The sequence below is a fragment of the Perkinsus marinus genome (genome assembly GCF_000006405.1).
Source record: "Perkinsus marinus ATCC 50983 genomic scaffold scf_1104296951512, whole genome shotgun sequence".
Classification (NCBI taxonomy): Eukaryota; Perkinsozoa; order Perkinsida; family Perkinsidae; genus Perkinsus; species Perkinsus marinus.
In genome coordinates, this window is record NW_003209258.1 from 1 (window position 1) to 970 (window position 970).

Below are 970 nucleotides of genomic sequence, written 5' to 3' on the forward strand. Positions count from 1 at the left end.
AATGTGGTCAGCTAGACCGTTACATGACTAGGCCCGAGCGTTTCAGAGATGCTCACGATTACCGCGCACGCCTAAATGCGGTACTAAGCGTTTGGCGGGGTCGAACGCGAATGCCACGAGTGCATTGCTGCATCCGAGCATCGACACCCGTGGAGTCGTTGTGAGCCAAGGGAGAGGGCGCCCGTCACACCGACCCTCAAGGACTGAATTGACAACACCAAAATGATTAGGGATCAATTAACGAAAGTGCCATCGTCAATCAATGGGGGCCGAGCCGCAAAAGTCCGCGGAACCTTCCGGAAGAACCGACGCGAAGACACCATCTGCAGAGTCTCGCCATACCAGAAACATTCCATGGTAACTGAAAATGGCAAAGTCGACCCGAGGCTCGAGAACCATCACAATTTAACTGATGACTATTCAAGGAACGTATGAAATCCACCGTGGTAGGTGAGGGGAGCCCTCGAAGACCTTACCCAACGTTGGGCGGGTCTCCTTCGGCAACTTCCGCCGTTATAGTGTTGGTCCCACTGTCAAGGACAATTTGCGTGCCGCAAACCGCCGTGACAGACGCCGATACGAAAGATGTATCTAGCAGAAGGCGATCCTATTTGGTAGCAATACGATCAGCTCTCACCTCCGTCCTCTGTAGCACTCGTGTGCACTGTCTCATACCGTAAACCCGTCATATCGTCGTCATCCTGCGCTTGTGTCGGCACCGGTTCTTCGCCACAACTACTAAGCGTGATCGCACTCTGCGGGGTGATCTCGAGGATCGGTTGTACTCCTTCATGCATCGATTGGGTTACAGATACCACCGACCCTTCAGCTCTTCGTGCTCGTTTCCGTACCGCTCCGCTTGAGAATCTTGTTGGTGACGTTGGCGCAACAGAAGGACCGCTCTGAGGCCGCTTCTTCGGAGGGGTCCGCACGTAACTGTGGACCGGCCTGGCCCTGTCCATCTCCGAAG

General features: G+C 54.6%; 1 protein-coding gene across 1 annotated transcript; it reads right to left on the reverse strand.

The window, feature by feature from the left end:
• Positions 1-233: 233 nt before the first annotated feature.
• On the reverse strand, positions 234-735 carry Pmar_PMAR010545 (hypothetical protein; the record flags this gene model as incomplete). The annotated part of the gene is made up of 3 exons (XM_002777525.1): positions 234-361; positions 477-591; positions 638-735. Coding segments are annotated over 3 exons (318 nt in total), but the record flags the coding sequence as incomplete, so codon positions are not given.
• Positions 736-970: the final 235 nt, after the last annotated feature.